Here is a 19,700-nt window from a genome sequence, read left to right on the forward strand (position 1 = left end):
CTCTGGGGTGGATTTCACAAAGGTAGTCCTAACTTAGAACTAGTCCTATAAGCAGTGCTTAGAGATAGGACCAGTCCTAAGTTAGGACCAGTAACTCATCGTAACTTAGGACTGGTCCTATCTCTTAGCATTGCCTAGGACTAGTCCTAAGTTAGGACTACCTTCATGAAATCCACCCCAGATCGTCTTCTGGAAGCTGGACACTGATGCTAAGACGAAAACGTCGAGTTGAAACCAACGGGCCTTTTCAGAACCACCCAACTCATTAGAGATTCATTACATGTTACCGCAAACCTTTCCATACAGTACTTTTTACATAGACTTTTTACACCCAAATGGACATGGGGCAGCATATTTAGGGAAGCCCTAAAGACCTTAGAGCATCAGAAAAGAACGATCCGTATTGTTGTTGTTGACCACTCTTTAATTCGTGCTACGTATTACTGGTTCTACCGTGTAACTTTCAGCTATTGCAACAACTCCCAAGAGTGAACAACAGATTCCAGCAAGGGCTCTGTTCAACTTCAACAGTCTCCAACCGGTCTTTGAAGACGATGCTTCGTGTTACATTCAATTATTTCAGCTGTGCTTTCTGACGGGACCATTGCCAACTTCAGTGCAAAACAAAGTATAAGTCTATCACAGAACGGCTAAAAAAATGTATGCAAACCAAAAACATTCAAAGGTCTTGGTTGTTTTTCACTCTCGACCTACAGACGGAGCAGTAAGGAGGTCAGGCTAGAATCACTCGGTTCATACACATATTAAAATAACCACGCACACACACTGGGCCCAATTTCATGGCTCTGCTTACCGTAAGCACATAATCGGCGCTTACGGAGGCGAGGGATTCTGTGCGTACGGCAAGCGTATTTCACGGGTTCGGCGGCGAATTTTGGCTTCTGCGCGTGCAAACTTTACGTTACTATGCATTCTACAAGGCAAGCACACAAATTCGGCGCTTGCACGTAAGCGGGGGATCGTGATCGTAAGCGCAGAATTCGGCGGTAAGCAGAGCCATGAAATTAGGCCCCGATTGCTCTGTAAAACCATGCGCTAAATAATCCAATTATTTGGCTACTCAGAAGCTGCCTTTAACACGAGTACATTTATTGTATACTATTAAAACAAATGTAGGCCTACTGGCAAAACTAAGTTCCATGCATTATTTTAAAAAATAAAATAAGACTTTATGGTAATATTGCTATACATTCTATTGGTAATGGCAAACTATGGCACTTCAGAGGGAGCCGTTTCTCACAATGTTTTATACTATCAACCTCTCCCCATTACTCGTCACCAAGAAAGGTTTTATGCCAATAATTATTTTGAGTAATTACCAATAGTTTCCCCTGCCTTTAAGAGTATGGAGAAGACCCTTAAATATGACACAATCTATCTATCAGACGACTGAAAAAAAAACTCAATAAACCCGCATCCTGTTGTGAATGGAAGCCGGTGAGAACCTCTGAATCCTGTATAAATGATGCCAAAATGAAACTTCAGTTGAAACTGATTGAAATAACAGGCTCCAAGGTGTGCGAGGCTAACTGAAGTGATGACAATCAGGGCATCGGCTGACTGCATTGAAAACAATTACATGGAAAGACATATTTCAATGGTAGGAATCTCTGAAACATGGAACTCAATGATGGTATTTGAATTATATAGATTTCAATGATAAGGTATCGGAATTAATCACAGAAACTCAAATTCCAATGATAAGATAATATAAGGTATCTCGGAATTTAATGAAGCTAGGCTATGTATGTCGGAATTCATTCTATGAGTAGGTATCTCGGAATTCATTGAGAATGTATGTCGGAATTAAATCTCGGAATCAAAAAGTGTGTATCTTGGAAAGTCGGAATTCAACAACAATAGGAAACTCGGATTTCCAAGATGAAAGGGGTACCGGAAACTCGAAATAAAGATGAGGTACCGTCCGGGGGCACCACATTAGCTGGGCAAAGATTGTTTGGGTTTTGCAGTTACTACACAACTGTGTTAAACGTTATCACCAATCTGAGCGTTGTTCTACTTCGAGGGGTCTTGATACGTTTATAGGTTTAAATGTTGTTGTGTTTTGCGTGTAGTATGGTGGAGGGATGTTTGCAGTTAAACATGTTTTGAAATTAGAAAGTAAAATAGCACGACGTATTATAATAATAAAAATTGACAAGAAAGATGTGCAGCTGAATTGACCGTCATGTGGCTATTTACCTCCTTATTGGTGTTGCAGCCGTAACCAGAGTCTAAGCCTTGAGAACAATCGCAGCCAGGATCGTAGCCATAGCCGCAGCCAGACTCATCGTGAGAGTACCTGCACCGTTGCACTTGTTGCCATGGCAGCAATGAAGACAGAATCGACGTCCTGAGTTGTCGTCGCTAGCGCAAACACCTTCAGGAGTATTGCACAGTTGTTTCCCGATTTCGTTTCCAATGAAACAACCTCTGAATATCTGGCCGTTGTCTTGAAACTTCGCTTTCTGTGAGTGTTTGATTTGACAGTGGCGTGATTACAGGAACACGTTGCCTTGGATCGGTCGAGTTGGTCTTTGAAAAACGTTAATAACCGTTTGTTATAAAATGCATATGATTAGAAAGATATTTTAATAGTAGAATATATTGACCCACACACAAGTATCACTCGAAATTGCGTGGTTTTCATTTTACCTCGCCGACTAACATGGTCGGCCATTAATGGGAGTAAAATGTTGACTCCCGAAATGGATGTTTGTTCGCAAAGTAAAAGGAAAACCACGCAATTTCGAGGCAAATTTGTGTGGATCATTGTGTTCTACTTTTAAAACATCTAAACGGTTACAAACGCTTTTCAAAGACGTTGAATTAGGGCGTCCCTTCATATAGGGTTTGTTCAATTAGAAGCAGGGATGTCGGTAACTTTCCCGCTCAAAATTAATGTGTCATCCAAAATGTGTTGTTATTGCTCGCTCTCTCTCCTCCCCCCCCCCCCCGTTCTCTCTCTCTCTCTCTCGCCCTCTCTCTCTCTCTCTCTAGTACATATACCGAAGGAGCGTCAGGGAATCAGAAGAATTTGTTTATTATTCTGGTTTAGTTTAATAAATTTATTTTTTACCGTTATTTATTTTATTTATTTGGTTTATTGATTTTTATTTCACTGAGATTCCATAAGATTCATTGATATTCTAAAATGGACCATTCCACATAATATCTAAGATTCATTGATGCTCTAGAATGGACCATTCCATATTTCTAAGATTCATTGATATTCTAGAATGGACCATCCCACATATAGATTAATTGATATTCTAGAAGTGGCCATTCCACATAAAATTATCTATAAGATTCATTGATATTCTAGAATGGACCATCCCACATATAGATTAATTGATATTCTAGAAGTGGCCATTCCACATAAACTTATCTATAAGATTCATTGATATCCAAGAATGGACCATTCTACATCTGAGATTCATTGATATCCTAGAATGGACCATCCCACAAATCTAAGATTCCTTTATAAGTTCTAGAATGGACCATTCCAAGTATCCGAGATTCGTTGATACCCTAGAATGGACAATTCAACCTATCTGGGAGGGGGGTCCATGGGAACTTTAAGTTTTGGTGTATTTTTTACTTGAAATTCACCACAATACGTTAACGGTTAACATTATTCTGGTTCAAAGTTAAACTGTTTGAGACATGAATGGAGACTGATCGACACTTACCGCGCATCCATTGTCACATGATTCGGTCCAAGTTGGATGATTAGCAAGCAATGCCGATGTATCCTGACTGTTGCCTAGGCAATCGCTGTAGCCAGAAACTGCACTGTCACACACCCAACATGTTTCCAAACTGGACATAGCAGAGACTAGACAGAGAAAATCATCGTTATCGTTGCAGTCACCGGCAATATCACTTTCCTTTTAAGTGATACGATAAGCAGGATATCACAAAGCACCAGCTTTGGCAAACTTGGCAAAGACGCCTAGTGAATGGCATAACGCCTTGTGAATGGCAAAGACGCCTTGTGAATGGTAAAGACGCCTTGTGAATGGTAAAGACGCCTTGTGAATGGCAAAGACGCCTTGTGAATGGCAAAGACGCCTTGTGAATGGCAAAGACGCCTTGTGAATGGTAAAGACGCCTTGTGAATGGCAAAGACGCCTTGTGAATGGCAAAGACGCCTTGTGAATGGTAAAGACGCCTTGTGAATGGCAAAGACGCCTTGTGAATGGCAAAGACGCCTTGTGAATGGCAAAGACGCACTGGCAAAGACGACTTGTGAATGGCAAAGACGCCTAGTGAATGGCAAAGACGCACTCTGACTGACATTTATTAGGCCTTTGTGTACATCAAAATTGAACTCGCCAAAAAGAGGTAAAAATACCCGAGAAACCCATACAATAATACCAGCGATCTGTGAGGTAAAATAAAAGTCAACTGGGCAACTTTGAAAAATAAGGCAATAATTATATTACCAGAAAATAATGTTCATAATAAGCTTTAAAACTATGTTTAAATACTCTGAATTTAAAACAAAACATAGCATACTAAAGTTTCCCCTTCGCGCTATTCTATTTGTCTAGATCACTTTAAATGGTCATCATCATCATCAACATCATCATCATAATCATCAGACGCTGTGTTCCGTTCCCGTTGCTGGGCGAAGGCCTCTCTCCAACTGTACCAATAGATAGTTGCTCTGTATGTTTTTGGCCAGGATGTTGACTATAGCTTGTCTTTGACCATTTTGCTTGAGGTCTGCAACGTTTTCCTTTCCCGAAGAGATGTTCCAATTCTGTTGCGATTTCTAGTTGTTCCCATTCAATTTATAAACGGCCGTTTAAAACCGGCAGGGTCTTAGACTTGGTTCCAAGTTTTGATCGTGGTTTTTTAGTCGTCCTGGGATAGCCGCTACAAATAGCGCCCTCTTGTGATCAACCTTCGTCATTTAGCCTTCGATCAGATTGCGAGTTGCCCAGATGCAGAAACCGCGATCTTAAGACTTGAATCAAGTCTAGCAGGGTCATTGCCGTGTGATAAAAGCCCGAGCCGAAGGCGGGGGGTGGGGGCCTTGGCTTCATCGCACGGCAACGACCCTGCAAGGTTTTAAAACGGCTGTGCAATTTTTGTTAAAAGGCGTTATAAAGTAGGAAACTCTGTTTCCGACGTGCTTGTCCGTATGTTGTATTTTTATAACTGAGACGACAGAAACGTCTTGCACCAAGACTAGCGCGTAGTATCCGAAACGACCGGTTATAAACAAAGCTACAGCTGGTCATTATCAACCGTTTAAACACCCCAAGTGACGCGCTATCCACCAATAGAAAAATCAAAACTGTGTGAGGTATTTATGAATAGTATGCATGAGCGGGCCGTTTATGACTAAATGAGCAAAACCACATAAGAGCAAAACCATATACATAGGAGCAAAACCATAGAAGCAAACCCATATAATATATAGGAGCAAAACCATAGAAGCAAACCCATATAATATATAGGAGCAAAACCATGTTATAGGAGCAAAACCATATATAGGAGCAAAATCATAAGAGCGAACCCATAATAAGAGCAAAACCATAAGAGCAAAACCATTTAAGAGCAAAGACAAATATATAATGATAAAAGACCACCAAAAATATATAAAGGATCAACTGCAAATATAATAGATGCAAAACAAATTATAAAGGACCAAAAACTCAAATATAAAAGACAAACACAATTATTTTGAACAGCGACCTTTATTAGACGTAATTTGACAATTGTCTTATATTATAAGACATGTGCAGCCATAATAATTGGGTGTGTTCGTTTAGCTTCCCTGGGTCTACCCCGCGGTGCTCACTCGGGTGAGCCCCTGCCAAGAACAGCTAAACGAACGACCACTCACCGCTCTCGTAGTGACGTCGTTTATCTGGGGCGTAGTGACGTCGTTTATCTGGGGCCATCCCCCAGGTGACCCACTCCACAAGCAGGGCACTGAGCCACTGGAATGACGTTAAATAATAATGGCCGGAACATAAAACAATAAAACAATCTTTCTGCACGCTCAAACATAAATCTACGACGACATTGAGGGTGCAATTTTGACGACTAGGCTACATAAACAGTATACAGACTAGTATACAAAAAAACCTATACTACATGCAGTGTTATTATTAAAAAAGTGTGACTTACCGCTGATCGCAACCACAATAAACATTGACATATACACCATGATGGATTTTACAAAATATCAGCATCTATTCCTACGACGAATGAATTGTGGATTTAACAACCCTTTCACGTACGTACAAATATAATTAGAATCGTTAAAATCGAATGTGCATTGTACAAAGAGCGCGAGCAAGGTCTAAGATGTTGTAGTTGTCCTTGGTGGTGAATGGACTATGAACTGTGCGTTCAGAGGAGGATCAAGAGTGACTCATCGTCAGCTAGCCATATTGATACCAGTAGACGTGTGGTCAGTCGAAGGGAATTAAAGGGTAGCGACGAAATCTTACACGGCCGTTTAAAGCCGGCAGGGTCGAATTGCCGTGTGACTTTTAGCGCACGGCACAGGTTCAAGCGCGCGTGTCACGCCCATGTTATAACACTTTTTACTGGTGTTATATTATCCGTTCAAACAACCCCTCGTGATGCCCTCTCGACCAATCAGAATGGATAAACTGTCTTAGGTATTTATGAATGTTTATTTATACGCTTTATTATAAATAATAAGAAAGAAAAATAAAAAAGAAAGAAAAAAAATCAGATTTAAAAGCCGATAATTGTTGATACTTTTTATTTAATATATGTTTTTTTTATTGCTGGCAAATTACCATGGTAATTTTCAAAATGTCAACTCCACTTTTGTTGCCTACCGTTTTGTTGCCTTCCAGTTGCTGCCACCCCCATTGCTTCCATCGTTGTTGCCTCCCCAGTTGTTGCTTTTAAAGTTGTTGCCTCCTCGGTTGTTGCCTCCTCGGTTGTTGCATCCGATGTTGTTGCCTGCCCAGTTGTTGCCTCCCTAGTGTGGCCACCCCAATTGCCTCCCTAGTTGTTGCCTCCACTTTTGTTGCCTCCCATTTTGCTGCATCCCAGTTGTTGCCTCCCCAGTTGCCTCTTCCCTTGTTGCCTCCCGGATCCCCTGTTGTTGCCTCCCCAGTTGTTGCTTCCCCTGCTGTTGCCTCCCCCCCCCCCCCCCCCGTTGTTGCCTCCCATGTTGTTGCCTCCCCTGCTGTTGCCTCCCAGCTGGTGCTCCGTTGTTGCTGCCTCTAATTCTGTTGTTGCCTCAATAAACTTCTCTAAAGGCATTGTTAACTACCTGTTGGTATTCCTCTTGTATGTATCGCTCCCAGAAGCTACTAGAGAAGCTATCACCCTGGTGTTTTGCTACAGACCCTTTGAATAGCGGACCTTCATTATAGAACAGACAAAGCCCTTTCTCATACAACTTATTGATGAGTTCCTTGAAACCAAAGATAAAATTCAAATACATTGGCAAACTCCGCTTTCCTGTTTACACATGCAGATACTAACAAACTGCGATGAAACAAAGCTAGCTGTACTATTAAGGCCCATCACACCATTCGTCTTGACCTTTGACCTAGCTGTTTAGAAAGGTCATTTGAATCTAATTGATTTAATTGAATTTCATTGATGAAGGTTTATCATTTAAACCAAAGAATACATTCATTTTTAATTTCACTGTGATGGTATGCCATGTATTACGATCCAAAAAACTCCAAACTATCCGTGAATATAAATCACTCAAAAAGCCTGAATTTCCTCAGATGCAACAAAGAAATCAAACAAGGTGACACTGATGTATAAGAACACAGAAACAAAGCGATTTAATGATAAAACTATCAACCACTTCAGTTACCGATTCGGTTTAACAAATATACAATGATTGATTAAATCAAATGTACATTAACAAATGGTTCTTATACAAAATAAGTATCTTACGGGCTAATACGTCGACAGCAACAGAAGATACGGTGAGGAACACAAACACTGGCTTTAAACGATCAGCTCCAGGGGCGATAAATAAGTTCTTTGCCGATGTGACTATGAGCTATCACGGGGTAAACTCACTCCGATAAAATGTCCAGAAGAAGACGAAACAACAACGGGTACACAATCTGACACCCGCCACAAAATATGGGGAAAAGGCCCCAAAATACCGAACTGTAGACTAAGTTCGAAAATGTCCTTTCCGGAATCTAAATACGCTCTTTAACTGCACTCGGTCAAACGCGAACTCTATCACAAGCTCCTTCAACGAGTTGTATCACAATCACAGAAGTCGTAGCTTCCACCAGTCTTGCGTAATGTGTCCTCTCGAAAATTTCTCACAGCCCGTATTTAAAGGATTTGTGTGTGGTTTTCTAGAAAGTACTACACTAGATTATTCTAGATCCTTCATAACAGATAAGCGCCGCCCACAGTAGGTCAACGGACTTACACAAATAAAATGATTGACAGCGTGTGCACATGCATTACGTAGGGTCTCATAACACATGTAACAATGCATTTGAGTGGAGAAAACCAATTTAACGTATGTTTGACCCCTTGACCTTTGACCTAGTTGTTTGGAAGGTGTCAGTCGAGTATACAAATATGTTTATCAGATTCTCAGGGTCAGGTTTCTATTCACCTCTAACACAACATTTGTCCTAAAAATGGATAGTTTTAGAGATAATTGACCTTAAAGTTTGATAATTACGACCTAATTTAAATACGCAAACTAGGTCATTTCTGTGTTGAAACTCTTGTCCCATTTTTGATAGGTCATCAATAACCACCCAATAAACAAGAATCAACAATAAAACAAACTTTTGCAATTTGTTTGACTCAACATGAAAAAAATGTCTAAATCTGGTCCTCTATCATCAGTGCCGTGAACAGTTCTTTTCAATGCTCAGTATCCTCTATAATGCAAACATGTAAACATAAGTATCGACTTAAATTGAAATCAGTTCAAGTACCGGAACACAGCGTTCATTTTCAAAAGAACCTTCCATTTAAAGCCATTAGACCCTTTCGGTACAGAAAAAAAAAGTTCACAGATTTACAAATAATTTACAGGGTTTACAGAAGGTAATGGTGAAAGACTTCTCTTGAAATATTAGTCCATGAAATGCTTTACTTTTTGAGAAAACATTAAAACAATATCAATTATCGAGAATTACCGATTTATTTTAAACACATGTCATGACATAGCCTTGATCAAGGCGCTACAGTACGAAAGCCCATTAGTGCCATCTTTCACCATTACCTTCTGTAAACCCTGTAAGTTATTTGTAAATCTGTAAACTTTTTTGTTGCTGTACCGAATGTGTCCAATGGCTTTAAAACAATAAAAGAATAAAGGCCCACCACAGATTTGTTTCCATTATGACTAAAACTACCAGTAATGGCTCCACTCAATGCGGCCGAACGATATTAGCCAAGGGCAAACTGAACAGTTAAAGGAGGTTTGACAAATATTTACACTACATCTTGGCCACCTCAGCACAATCAAACAAATAAGCACCATATTAATTTTGGTTTTACCCTTGCACCATCGATGTGCGTAATAACACAGTATAACTTTTCTGAGTTTTGTGACAAAAATCACAGGCGTATTACTCGGGATGGATTCGCAACTACTGCGCTGCCCGACTCCAGGCAGCTCGTAGTAGTCGCGCAACCAGCAGTTCGCTGCAACTCGACTATCCCACCGCGTAGGACAATAAACGACTTGTCCACAAGTCTACTCTCGTAGCTGTCATGGCGGCACCCATATCGTGTGGTGAACGAGTGGAGCGTATGCGACAGTATTGTGAAAAAAGTAATCACGTTAATTTTTTAACAATAACACTTTCACTTGATGGTGTGTTGAAATTTTTAAAGTTTTGGTTTTACGTTGCGAAAGACAGTCCGCCATTAACAGTGCTTGTGCATGCACGACATTGGAGCAACGTCATATGTTTTCACACCTTTCATTGGTTGGTATTTTATTGAATATTCAGAAGCTAGTATGGCGGGCAAAGTAAATCAAAAATATTATTCAATTAGTACTTAACAAATTTAATTACATTTTTGTCCTAAGGCATTATGGCTACTATATTAGAATCCAGAGATATCATAAGGCATGAAAGTAAAACACCCCACCCTCTTGATGCACTCACACTTCATAACAATCCGTTTTCCCCCATTTCAGACCAGTAATGTTTGGTTTCAGGAGATAAGAAACCAATCTATGATATTTTCTCTTAAATGTAGACTTAATATTTATTACGCTTATCGGAATTTATAACAGTTATGCAGTAAATAAATAAAAAAAATTGTTGTCATTTTCACTTAAAATATTTTAATATTTTCCCCACATTTGCGCACCATAGAATCCCAAATAGTAACCACCTCACGTGATCCATCTAGTGACTAAAGCAGAATGAAACTCAATCTAGCAGATAGTAGTTTTGTTTTGAACTTTCGAGGATGGATGATGTTTCTTTGACTCACTTGAATGTTGGCATAATAATGCACTACTGATTAGTACCAAAAATCAATCATTTTGAGCATAACCAACGACAGGAAACTTTATTCTCAGCATGATTAAGCCTGATGAAAATACAGACCGTGAGTAAACTGCAAAGCTTCTGTCACCGGTGCATCTTGCACAATTTCGCGGTAAACGTGAACCAAAGTTGGGGACCGAAAACATATGAGGGTCGATAACGTATGACGCTACGATAATACATCAACAATCTCAAAAATGACACTTCGCTCACAGAATTAAAAAATGTTTTTTTGACAAAATTATGCTTTTAGGGAACTTTTTTTAATCATATTTTTGTCAACCTTTTATACAAAATTATTTTTCACCTGTTCTTTTTTCGATCGGGGCTCCGTTTGTTTTTTATCCTTGTTTTCTTCTTCATAAAACAAATTTTAAGCTACTCACACAATAACACTGTCAATATAACAAAATGCGGTATTCCTACGTTTTGACCATCAATCTTTTTTTATTGTTTCCTGAAAGAAATTAGAAGCAATGAAACAAAACAGAGTATAATATTGCAACGGCATGTGCGGTACGGTATACAAAAGTGACGTCATAATTTGACAAAAAAATCGTCGATTACCGCCAAAGTAAAACATTGGCGTGGTTCAAATTTGCACCGGCACACTTGGCTGGGGTATCCGCAAGAAATAATCACGCTTATTCGGCTTTTCGGGGTGCCACGAAAATTAAAAAGGTTATTCCCCGGGCAGGGAAAAGGGAAGAGCGGCCTTCTTGTTTTTCTAATAGTCAACTCTGGAAATCGCGTTTTGACGGTGCAAATCGACCAAGTTGAGCATCCTGAACAACTTTCCTGTGTGGAGTTATGCAAAATTTGCAAAACCTTGGGAATTACAACTTTTTGGTGCAAAAGTGACGTCATAACTTGACCAAAAATCGTCGATTACGGCCAAAGTAAAACATTGGCGTGCTTCAAATTTGCACCGACACACTCGGGTGGGGTATCCACAAGAAGTAATCACGCTAATTCGGCTTTTCGGGAGCTCGAAAATTAAAAAGTTTTTTCCCCGGGCAGGGAAAAGGGAAGAGCGGCCATCTTGTTTTTTTTAATAGTCAACTCTGGAAATCGCGTTTTGACGGTGCAAATCGACCAAGTTGAGCATCCTGAACAACTTTCCTGTGTGGAGTCATGCAAAATTCGCAAAACCTTGGGAATTACAACTTTTTGGTGCAAAAGTGACGTCATATTTTGACCAAAAATCGTCGATTACCGCCAAAGTAAAACATTGGCGTGGTTCAAATTTGCACCGGCACACTTGGCTGGGGTATCCGCAAGAAATAATCACGCTTATTCGGCTTTTCAGGGTGCCACGAAAATTAAAAAGGTTATTCCCCGGGCAGGGAAAAGGGAAGAGCGGCCTTCTTGTTTTTCTAATAGTCAACTCTGGAAATCGCGTTTTGACGGTGCAAATCGACCAAGTTGAGCATCCTGAACAACTTTCCTGTGTGGAGTCATGCAAAATTCGCAAAACCTTGGGAATTACAACTTTTTGGTGCAAAAGTGACGTCATAATTTGACAAAAAATCGTCGATTACCGCCAAAGTAAAACATTGACGGGGTTCAAATTTGCACCGGCACACTTGGGTGGGGTATCCGCAAGAATTAATCACGCTTATTCGGCTTTTCGGGGTGCCACGAAAATTAAAAAGGTTATTCCCCGGGCAGGGAAAAGGGAAGAGCGACCTTCTTGTTTTTCTAATAGTCAACTCTGGAAATCGCGTTTTGACGGTGCAAATCGACCAAGTTGAGCATCCTGAACAACTATCCTGTGTGGAGTCATGCAAAATTCGCAAAACCTTGGGAATTACAACTTTTTTTGTGCAATAGTGACGTCATAATTTGACCAAAAATCGTCGATTACGGCCAGAGTAAAACATTGGCGTGGTTCAAATTTGCACCGGCACACTCGGGTGGGGTATCCGCAAGAAGTAATCACGCTAATTCGGCTTTTCGGGAGCTCGAAAATTAAAAAGTTTATTCCACGGGCAGGTAAAAGGGAAGAGCGGCCATCTTGTTTTTTTTAATAGTCAACTCTGGAAATCGCGTTTTGACGGTGCAAATCGACCAAGTTGAGCATCCTGAACAACTTTCCTGTGTGGAGTCATGCAAAATTCGCAAAACCTTGGGAATTACAACTTTTTGGTGCAAAAGTGACGTCATAATTTGACAAAAAATCGTCGATTACCGCCAAAGTAAAACATTGGCGTGGTTCAAATTTGCACCGGCACACTTGGCTGGGGTATCCGCAAGAAATAATCACGCTTATTCGGCTTTTCGGGGTGCCACGAAAATTAAAAAGGTTATTCCCCGGGCAGGGAAAAGGGAAGAGCGGCCTTCTGGTTTTTCTAATAGTCAACTCTGGAAATCGCGTTTTGACGGTGCAAATCGACCAAGTTGAGCATCCTGAACAACTTTCCTGTGTGGAGTCATGCAAAATTCGCAAAACCTTGGGAATTACAACTTTTTGGTGCAAAAGTGACGTCATAATTTGACAAAAAATCGTCGATTACCGCCAAAGTAAAAAATTGGCGTGGTTCAAATTTGCACCGGCACACTTGGGTGGGGTATCCGCAAGAATTAATCACGCTTATTTGGCTTTTCGGGGTGCCACGAAAATTAAAAAGGTTATTCCCCGGGCTGGGAAAAGGGAAGAGCGACCTTCTTGTTTTTCTAATAGTCAACTCTGGAAATCGCGTTTTGACGGTGCAAATCGACCAAGTTGAGCATCCTGAACAACTATCCTGTGTGGAGTCATGCAAAATTCGCAAAACCTTGGGAATTACAACTTTTTTGTGCAATAGTGACGTCATAATTTGACCAAAAATCGTCGATTACGGCCAGAGTAAAACATTGGCGTGGTTCAAATTTGCACCGGCACACTAGAGTGGGGTATCCGCAAGAAGTAATCACGCTAATTCGGCTTTTCGGGAGCTCGAAAATTAAAAGTTTATTACCCGGGAAAAAGGGAAGAGCGGCCATCTTGTTTTTTTTAATAGTCAACTCTGGAAATCGCGTTTTGACGGTGCAAATCGACCAAGTTGAGCATCCTGAACAACTTTCCTGTGTGGAGTCATGCAAAATTCGCAAAACCTTGGGAATTACAACTTTTTGGTGCAAAAGTGACGCCATAATTTGACCAAAAATCGTCGATTACCGCCAAAGTAAAACATTGACGGGGTTCAAGTATAAAACATACACTTGGGTGGGGTATCCGCAAGAAATAATCACGCTTATTCGGCTTTTCGGGGTGCCTCGAAAATTAAAAAGGTTATTCCCCGGGCGGGGAAAAGGGAAGAGCGGCCATCGTGTTTTTTTTAATAGTCAACTCTGGAAATCGCGTTTTGACGGTGCAAATCGACCAAGTTGAGCATCCTGAACAACTTTCCTGTGTGGAGTCATGCAAAATTCGCAAAACCTAGAGAATTACAACTTTTTGGTGCAAAAGTGACGTCATAATTTGACCAAAAATCGTCGATTACCGCCAAAGTAAAACATTGGCGTGGATCAAATTTGCACCGGCACACTTGGCTGGGGTATCCGCAAGAAATAATTACGCTTATTCGGCTTTTCGGGGTGCCACGAAAATTAAAAAGGTTATTCCCCGGGCAGGGAAAAGGGAAGAGCGGCCTTCTTGTTTTTCTAATAGTCAACTCTGGAAATCGCGTTTTGACGGTGCAAATCGACCAAGTTGAGCATCCTGAACAACTTTCCTGTGTGGAGTCATGCAAAATTCGCAAAACCTTGGGAATTACAACTTTTTTTGTGCAATAGTGACGTCATAATTTGACCAAAAATCGTCGATTACGGCCAGAGTAAAACATTGGCGTGGTTCAAATTTGCACCGGCACACTCGGGTGGGGTATCCGCAAGAAGTAATCACGCTAATTCGGCTTTTCGGGAGCTCGAAAATTAAAAAGTTTATTCCACGGGCAGGTAAAAGGGAAGAGCGGCCATCTTGTTTTTTTTAATAGTCAACTCTGGAAATCGCGTTTTGACGGTGCAAATCGACCAAGTTGAGCATCCTGAACAACTTTCCTGTGTGGAGTCATGCAAAATTCGCAAAACCTTGGGAATTACAACTTTTTGGTGCAAAAGTGACGTCATAATTTGACAAAAAATCGTCGATTACCGCCAAAGTAAAACATTGGCGTGGTTCAAATTTGCACCGGCACACTTGGCTGGGGTATCCGCAAGAAATAATCACGCTTATTCGGCTTTTCGGGGTGCCACGAAAATTAAAAAGGTTATTCCCCGGGCAGGGAAAAGGGAAGAGCGGCCTTCTGGTTTTTCTAATAGTCAACTCTGGAAATCGCGTTTTGACGGTGCAAATCGACCAAGTTGAGCATCCTGAACAACTTTCCTGTGTGGAGTCATGCAAAATTCGCAAAACCTTGGGAATTACAACTTTTTGGTGCAAAAGTGACGTCATAATTTGACAAAAAATCGTCGATTACCGCCAAAGTAAAAAATTGGCGTGGTTCAAATTTGCACCGGCACACTTGGGTGGGGTATCCGCAAGAATTAATCACGCTTATTTGGCTTTTCGGGGTGCCACGAAAATTAAAAAGGTTATTCCCCGGGCTGGGAAAAGGGAAGAGCGACCTTCTTGTTTTTCTAATAGTCAACTCTGGAAATCGCGTTTTGACGGTGCAAATCGACCAAGTTGAGCATCCTGAACAACTATCCTGTGTGGAGTCATGCAAAATTCGCAAAACCTTGGGAATTACAACTTTTTTGTGCAATAGTGACGTCATAATTTGACCAAAAATCGTCGATTACGGCCAGAGTAAAACATTGGCGTGGTTCAAATTTGCACCGGCACACTAGAGTGGGGTATCCGCAAGAAGTAATCACGCTAATTCGGCTTTTCGGGAGCTCGAAAATTAAAAGTTTATTACCCGGGAAAAAGGGAAGAGCGGCCATCTTGTTTTTTTTAATAGTCAACTCTGGAAATCGCGTTTTGACGGTGCAAATCGACCAAGTTGAGCATCCTGAACAACTTTCCTGTGTGGAGTCATGCAAAATTCGCAAAACCTTGGGAATTACAACTTTTTGGTGCAAAAGTGACGCCATAATTTGACCAAAAATCGTCGATTACCGCCAAAGTAAAACATTGACGGGGTTCAAGTATAAAACATACACTTGGGTGGGGTATCCGCAAGAAATAATCACGCTTATTCGGCTTTTCGGGGTGCCTCGAAAATTAAAAAGGTTATTCCCCGGGCGGGGAAAAGGGAAGAGCGGCCATCGTGTTTTTTTTAATAGTCAACTCTGGAAATCGCGTTTTGACGGTGCAAATCGACCAAGTTGAGCATCCTGAACAACTTTCCTGTGTGGAGTCATGCAAAATTCGCAAAACCTAGAGAATTACAACTTTTTGGTGCAAAAGTGACGTCATAATTTGACCAAAAATCGTCGATTACCGCCAAAGTAAAACATTGGCGTGGATCAAATTTGCACCGGCACACTTGGCTGGGGTATCCGCAAGAAATAATTACGCTTATTCGGCTTTTCGGGGTGCCACGAAAATTAAAAAGGTTATTCCCCGGGCAGGGAAAAGGGAAGAGCGGCCTTCTTGTTTTTCTAATAGTCAACTCTGGAAATCGCGTTTTGACGGTGCAAATCGACCAAGTTGAGCATCCTGAACAACTTTCCTGTGTGGAGTCATGCAAAATTCGCAAAACCTTGGGAATTACAACTTTTTGGTGCAAAAGTGACGTCATCATTTGAAAAAAAATCGTCGATTACCGCCAAAGTAAAACATTGGCGTGGTTCAAATTTGCACCGGCACACTTCGGTGGGGTATCCGCAAGAATTAATCACGCTTATTCGGCTTTTCGGGGTGCCACGAAAATTAAAAAGGTTATTCCCCGGGCTGGGAAAAGGGAAGAGCGACCTTCTTGTTTTTCTAATAGTCAACTCTGGAAATCGCGTTTTGACGGTGCAAATCGACCAAGTTGAGCATCCTGAACAACTATCCTGTGTGGAGTCATGCAAAATTCGCAAAACCTTGGGAATTACAACTTTTTTGTGCAATAGTGACGTCATAAATTGACCAAAAATCGTCGATTACGGCCAGAGTAAAACATTGGCGTGGTTCAAATTTGCACCGGCACACTCGGGTGGGGTATCCGCAAGAAGTAATCACGCTAATTCGGCTTTTCGGGAGCTCGAAAATTAAAAAGTTTATTCCACGGGCAGGTAAAAGGGAAGAGCGGCCATCTTGTTTTTTTTAATAGTCAACTCTGGAAATCGCGTTTTGACGGTGCAAATCGACCAAGTTGAGCATCCTGAACAACTTTCCTGTGTGGAGTCATGCAAAATTCGCAAAACCTTGGGAATTACAACTTTTTTGTGCAATAGTGACGTCATAATTTGACCAAAAATCGTCGATTACGGCCAGAGTAAAACATTGGCGTGGTTCAAATTTGCACCGGCACACTAGAGTGGGGTATCCGCAAGAAGTAATTACGCTAATTCGGCTTTTCGGGAGCTCGAAAATTAAAAGTTTATTCCCCGGGAAAAAGGGAAGAGCGGCCATCTTGTTTTTTTTTTAATAGTCAACTCTGGAAATCGCGTTTTGACGGTGCAAATCGACCAAGTTGAGCATCCTGAACAACTTTCCTGTGTGGAGTCATGCAAAATTCGCAAAACCTTGGGAATTACAACTTTTTGGTGCAAAAGTGACGCCATAATTTGACCAAAAATCGTCGATTACCGCCAAAGTAAAACATTGACGGGGTTCAAGTATAAAACATACACTTGGGTGGGGTATCCGCAAGAAATAATCACGCTTATTCGGCTTTTCGGGGTGCCTCGAAAATTAAAAAGGTTATTCCCCGGGCAGGGAAAAGGGAAGAGCGGCCATCTTGTTTTTCTAATAGTCAACTCTGGAAATCGCGTTTTGACGGTGCAAATCGACCAAGTTGAGCATCCTGAACAACTTTCCTGTGTGGAGTCATGCAAAATTCGCAAAACCTTGGGAATTACAACTTTTTGGTGCAAAAGTGACGCCATAATTTGACCAAAAATCGTCGATTACCGCCAAAAAAAAACATTGACGGGGTTCAAGTATAAAACATACACTTGGGTGGGGTATCCGCAAGAAATAATCACGCTTATTCGGCTTTTCGGGGTGCCTCGAAAATTAAAAAGGTTATTCCCCGGGCGGGGAAAAGGGAAGAGCGGCCATCGTGTTTTTTTTAATAGTCAACTCTGGAAATCGCGTTTTGACGGTGCAAATCGACCAAGTTGAGCATCCTGAACAACTTTCCTGTGTGGAGTCATGCAAAATTCGCAAAACCTAGAGAATTACAACTTTTTGGTGCAAAAGTGACGTCATAATTTGACCAAAAATCGTCGATTACCGCCAAAGTAAAACATTGGCGTGGTTCAAATTTGCACCGGCACACTTGGCTGGGGTATCCGCAAGAAATAATCACGCTTATTCGGCTTTTCGGGGTGCCACGAAAATTAAAAAGGTTATTCCCCGGGCAGGGAAAAGGGAAGAGCGGCCTTCTTGTTTTTCTAATAGTCAACTCTGGAAATCGCGTTTTGACGGTGCAAATCGACCAAGTTGAGCATCCTGAACAACTTTCCTGTGTGGAGTCATGCAAAATTCGCAAAACCTTGGGAATTACAACTTTTTGGTGCAAAAGTGACGTCATAATTTGACAAAAAATCGTCGATTACCGCCAAAGTAAAAAATTGGCGTGGTTCAAATTTGCACCGGCACACTTGGGTGGGGTATCCGCAAGAATTAATCACGCTTATTTGGCTTTTCGGGGTGCCACGAAAATTAAAAAGGTTATTCCCCGGGCTGGGAAAAGGGAAGAGCGACCTTCTTGTTTTTCTAATAGTCAACTCTGGAAATCGCGTTTTGACGGTGCAAATCGACCAAGTTGAGCATCCTGAACAACTATCCTGTGTGGAGTCATGCAAAATTCGCAAAACCTTGGGAATTACAACTTTTTTGTGCAATAGTGACGTCATAATTTGAACAAAAATCGTCGATTACGGCCAGAGTAAAACATTGGCGTGGTTCAAATTTGCACCGGCACACTAGAGTGGGGTATCCGCAAGAAGTAATCACGCTAATTCGGCTTTTCGGGAGCTCGAAAATTAAAAAGTTTATTCCACGGGCAGGTAAAAGGGAAGAGCGGCCATCTTGTTTTTTTTAATAGTCAACTCTGGAAATCGCGTTTTGACGGTGCAAATCGACCAAGTTGAGCATCCTGAACAACTTTCCTGTGTGGAGTCATGCAAAATTCGCAAAACCTTGGGAATTACAACTTTTTTGTGCAATAGTGACGTCATAATTTGACCAAAAATCGTCGATTACGGCCAGAGTAAAACATTGGCGTGGTTCAAATTTGCACCGGCACACTAGAGTGGGGTATCCGCAAGAAGTAATCACGCTAATTCGGCTTTTCGGGAGCTCGAAAATTAAAAGTTTATTCCCCGGGAAAAAGGGAAGAGCGGCCATCTTGTTTTTTTTTTAATAGTCAACTCTGGAAATCGCGTTTTGACGGTGCAAATCGACCAAGTTGAGCATCCTGAACAACTTTCCTGTGTGGAGTCATGCAAAATTCGCAAAACCTTGGGAATTACAACTTTTTGGTGCAAAAGTGACGCCATAATTTGACCAAAAATCGTCGATTACCGCCAAAGTAAAACATTGACGGGGTTCAAGTATAAAACATACACTTGGGTGGGGTATCCGCAAGAAATAATCACGCTTATTCGGCTTTTCGGGGTGCCTCGAAAATTAAAAAGGTTATTCCCCGGGCAGGGAAAAGGGAAGAGCGGCCATCTTGTTTTTCTAATAGTCAACTCTGGAAATCGCGTTTTGACGGTGCAAATCGACCAAGTTGAGCATCCTGAACAACTTTCCTGTGTGGAGTCATGCAAAATTCGCAAAACCTTGGGAATTACAACTTTTTGGTGCAAAAGTGACGCCATAATTTGACCAAAAATCGTCGATTACCGCCAAAGTAAAACATTGACGGGGTTCAAGAATAAAACATACACTTGGGTGGGGTATCCGCAAGAAATAATCACGCTTATTCGGCTTTTCGGGGTGCCTCGAAAATTAAAAAGGTTATTCCCCGGGCGGGGAAAAGGGAAGAGCGGCCATCGTGTTTTTTTTAATAGTCA

At 41.3% G+C, this 19,700-nt stretch overlaps 1 protein-coding gene across 2 annotated transcripts in view; it reads right to left on the reverse strand.

Annotated features, from left to right (window-relative positions):
• Positions 1-6,356, reverse strand: part of LOC139939130 (uncharacterized) — a 257,440-nt gene extending 251,084 nt beyond the window's left edge. Inside the window, exons 1-4 of one of the 2 annotated variants that reach the window (XR_011786266.1) lie at positions 6,169-6,356; positions 3,714-3,859; positions 2,224-2,489; positions 375-1,581 (exon numbers count right to left, since the gene is read on the reverse strand). Coding sequence is in view for 1 of the 2 variants with exons in the window: in XM_071934875.1 (XP_071790976.1) it covers positions 2,256-2,489; positions 3,714-3,859; positions 6,169-6,208 (420 nt within the window). In the remaining variant the exon portion in view is untranslated. Of the gene's footprint in view, positions 1-154; positions 1,582-2,223; positions 2,490-3,713; positions 3,860-6,168 lie in introns of those variants that run through there. The other variant, XM_071934875.1, reaches the window with a different exon arrangement.
• Positions 6,357-19,700: the final 13,344 nt, after the last annotated feature.

The sequence above is a fragment of the Asterias amurensis genome, chromosome 6 (genome assembly GCF_032118995.1).
Source record: "Asterias amurensis chromosome 6, ASM3211899v1".
NCBI classification, from domain to species: Eukaryota; Metazoa; Echinodermata; class Asteroidea; order Forcipulatida; family Asteriidae; genus Asterias; species Asterias amurensis.